Raw genomic sequence first — 2,932 nt, 5'->3', positions numbered from 1 at the left:
CAGCAGCCTGGCTGGGCTCAGCATTAGTGTGGCCAGCAGAACCAGGGCAGGGATCATCCCCCTGGACTGGGCACTGGGGAGTACTGGGTCAGATTTGGGTGCCACATGGTAAGAAAGACCTTGAGGGACTGGAGTGTGTGCAGAGAAGGGCAGTGAAGCTGTTGAGGGGTCGGGGGGACATATCTTAGGAAGAGCAGCTGAGGTAGGTGGGGTGGTTTGGTCTGGAGGAGGCTGAGGGGAGATCTCCTTGCTCTCTACAACTCCCCTGACAGGAGCCTGGAGCCAGGGGGGGGTCGGGCTCTGCTCCCAAGGGACAAGGGACAGGACAAGAGGAAACAGCCTCAAGTTGCCCCAGGGGAGGTTGAGGTTGTCCTTGAGGAACAATTTCTTGCCCTGGAGGGTTGCCCAGGGCTGTGCCAGGCTGCGCAGGGCAGTGGTGGAGGCCCCACCCCTGGAGGGGTTCCCAAGCTGTGGTGGTGGGGCTGAGGGACATGGCAGAGTTAGGTTAGTGATTGGACTCAAAGATCCAAGTTTTTTTCTAACCTAAACAGTTCTATGATTCTATCCAACGTTCTGTCAAACCAGGCCTGCTGGTCACTAATCCCTGCTGCACCTTCCAGCCACAGCACCCCTGTTCTGCCCTCCCCACCTCTCTTCTCCTCCTAGATCCTCAAGTGGCCGGAGCTCCGAGCCAACGGGGAGGAGCTGTCAGAGATCCTGATCAACAACGTGGTCTCAGACCCCACCTTCACCTACCTTGTCGCTCTCACTAGTGTGAACATAACAGCCATCTGGAAGAAGTCCTAGGTCGTGTACCAGTCTCGTTCCTGACATAGTGCAGTATTAGTGACTGTCACCCATGTAACCCTCAACTTTTCTAGCCCGGCTATTATGTGCAAGAGAAAAAAAAAGAAAATACCCAGAAGGTGAGAGTTTGTTGGAGTCACGAGATCATTGCAAACATGCCCTTTCTTTTACTGTAAGTTTTCACAATTTGTGCGTTTGTTTTATAGAAATTACACTTAATAAAACAAAAAGCCAGTTCTGGTGACAGGGCCTGGGCTTTGTGTGAAGGAAGAGGGAGAGTTCCTCCACTCCTGGCCCTCGCCAGCGCCCCCCAGCCCACCACAAACATCTCCCTTCAGCTGCCAATTAGAAAAGTGGAAATCATTTTAATGACTTATCCATCAAATCCAACAAGATGTTATCCTCTTGGCACAGTGCCTCTGGTATTAAACAAACACCAACACAGCTTCAGCTATCACTTCTGCTGTCCAAAATGAAGTGGAAGTGGAGCAAGGGGAATGATGTTTGCCATGAGTGGAGGTTTAGTTACAGCATTCCACTGCCCAACCCAGCATTCTGACACAGATGGACACTCAGCTCTGAGCAGGGTCATCTTACTCAATTCCTTCTTGTTTATCTTTGATGGCAACCTGTAAAACACAAAAAAACCACTCGTGCTACGCCAAGAGCAGTTACTCTGCTGGAGGAGGTTGTTTAAACATTGGTTACAGGCTTCTGTGAAGCAGAACCACCACAAACCAGCAGTGGACATTGCTACAGCATCCACAAAAACAATCCTTGAATTAAAATCAGAACACATTTACATGTTGGAGCACGGGTAGCAGCACCTTGGTCAACACCACAAGAGTGCCCTGGTCCCATTCCCCCCCAGTTTTGTCTGAGTCAGCTTTCAGACAGATTCAGTCCCCAAAACCCGGGGCTAAATAAACAGGGCTGCACAGGGGAGCAGAAGCAGTAAGAAGTGGTCAAGAGAAAAAAAAAAACTTCCCCAGAGTTTTGGCAGAAGGAAAAAAAAACACAAACCCAAAAAAAAACTACTTAAAAGAACAGAGAATGGTTTTCTATACTAAGACACGTTAGAAAATGAATGCTGGCCAGCCAGGGAATTAGAGAGTACCCAGAGAACCCTTGCTGGGGAAACAACTAACCCTTGGGTGCCACAGGGTAGGAAAGATTGAGGAGGCTGTCCAGAGAAGAGCAACAAAGCTGGTCTGGGGAACATGGCTTGTGGGGAGCAGCTGAGGGACCTGGGGGTGTTCAGTCTGCAGAAGAGGAGGCTGAGGGGAGACCTTGCTCTCTACAGCTCCCTGACAGGAGGGTGGAGGGAGGTGGGGGTTGGTCTCTTTGCAATAGGACAAGAGGAAATGGGCTTAAGTTGACCCGGGGGTGGTTTTGTTTGGATATGAGGAAGAATTTCTCTCTTGTCAGAGTGGTGAGGCCTTGGTCCAGGCTGCCCAGGGAGGTGCTGGAGTCCCCAGCCCTGGAGGGGTTCTAAGAAAAAGTCTGGACGTGGCACTTCAAGCCATGGTGGTCATGGTAGTGTTGGGTTGATGGTTGGACTTGATCTTAGAGACCTTTTCCAACCCTAACAAAGCAGCCAGGCTCCTGCCCATGCCAGGACGCTGCAGGGCTTCGATGGGTTTATTGACCTAAAACAGCAGCTCTAAGCTCAACGACCCCTCCCTTTGCTGAACTCTGAATGGCAAGAGGGTCAAACCCTTTACGGCCTTACCCTGAACCTCTCCTCCAGCAGGGAGAGCTCGCTGATGAGGTCGGTGATGGCGTTGGTGAAAGCCTCCTGGGGGCTGTAGTCGGGGGTGGTCTGGACCCGAATGATGATTTTGTGTTCCAGGGGGTGGGGGACCTTGTACCCCGCGAACAACACCTGGGGGTCTTTCAGCAGCTGCCTGCCAGGGGAAAAACATAGAAATACCCCCTAAAACCACACAACCCCCCCCCCTGAAAATTTACTCCCCCTCTGCTCACGACTTGATGATGTTGCCCAGCGTGTGGTCCTCCTTGTTGATGGTGAACAAGCAGGCGTTGGGCACCTTGGTGTCCTTGTTGATGGTGATCCTGGGGAGGGGGGGGACAGATGGGATGGGACCTCAGGTTTTGGGGGGGG

General features: G+C 51.9%; 2 protein-coding genes across 2 annotated transcripts in view; one reads left to right on the top strand and one right to left on the bottom strand.

Annotated features, from left to right (window-relative positions):
- The window catches only part of LRWD1 (leucine-rich repeats and WD repeat domain containing 1), a 16,258-nt gene extending 15,451 nt beyond the window's left edge, over positions 1-807 (top strand). Inside the window, exon 15 of the mRNA XM_008948702.1 lies at positions 667-807. Within this exon, the coding sequence (XP_008946950.1) occupies positions 667-807 (141 nt within the window). The remainder of the gene's footprint in view (positions 1-666) is intronic.
- Positions 808-1,400: 593 nt separating this feature from the next.
- Positions 1,401-2,883, bottom strand: POLR2J (polymerase (RNA) II (DNA directed) polypeptide J, 13.3kDa; the record flags this gene model as incomplete). Its single annotated transcript, XM_008948703.1, has 3 exons — positions 1,401-1,436; positions 2,540-2,714; positions 2,794-2,883. Coding segments are annotated over 3 exons (301 nt in total), but the record flags the coding sequence as incomplete, so codon positions are not given.
- Positions 2,884-2,932: the final 49 nt, after the last annotated feature.

The sequence above is a fragment of the Merops nubicus genome, unplaced genomic scaffold, assembly GCF_000691845.1.
Source record: "Merops nubicus isolate BGI_N331 unplaced genomic scaffold, ASM69184v1 scaffold22741, whole genome shotgun sequence".
In the NCBI taxonomy this organism is placed as follows: domain Eukaryota; kingdom Metazoa; phylum Chordata; class Aves; order Coraciiformes; family Meropidae; genus Merops; species Merops nubicus.
Note: the sequence above shows the minus strand (reverse complement) of the source record. Positions and strands in the feature narration are given on the sequence as shown.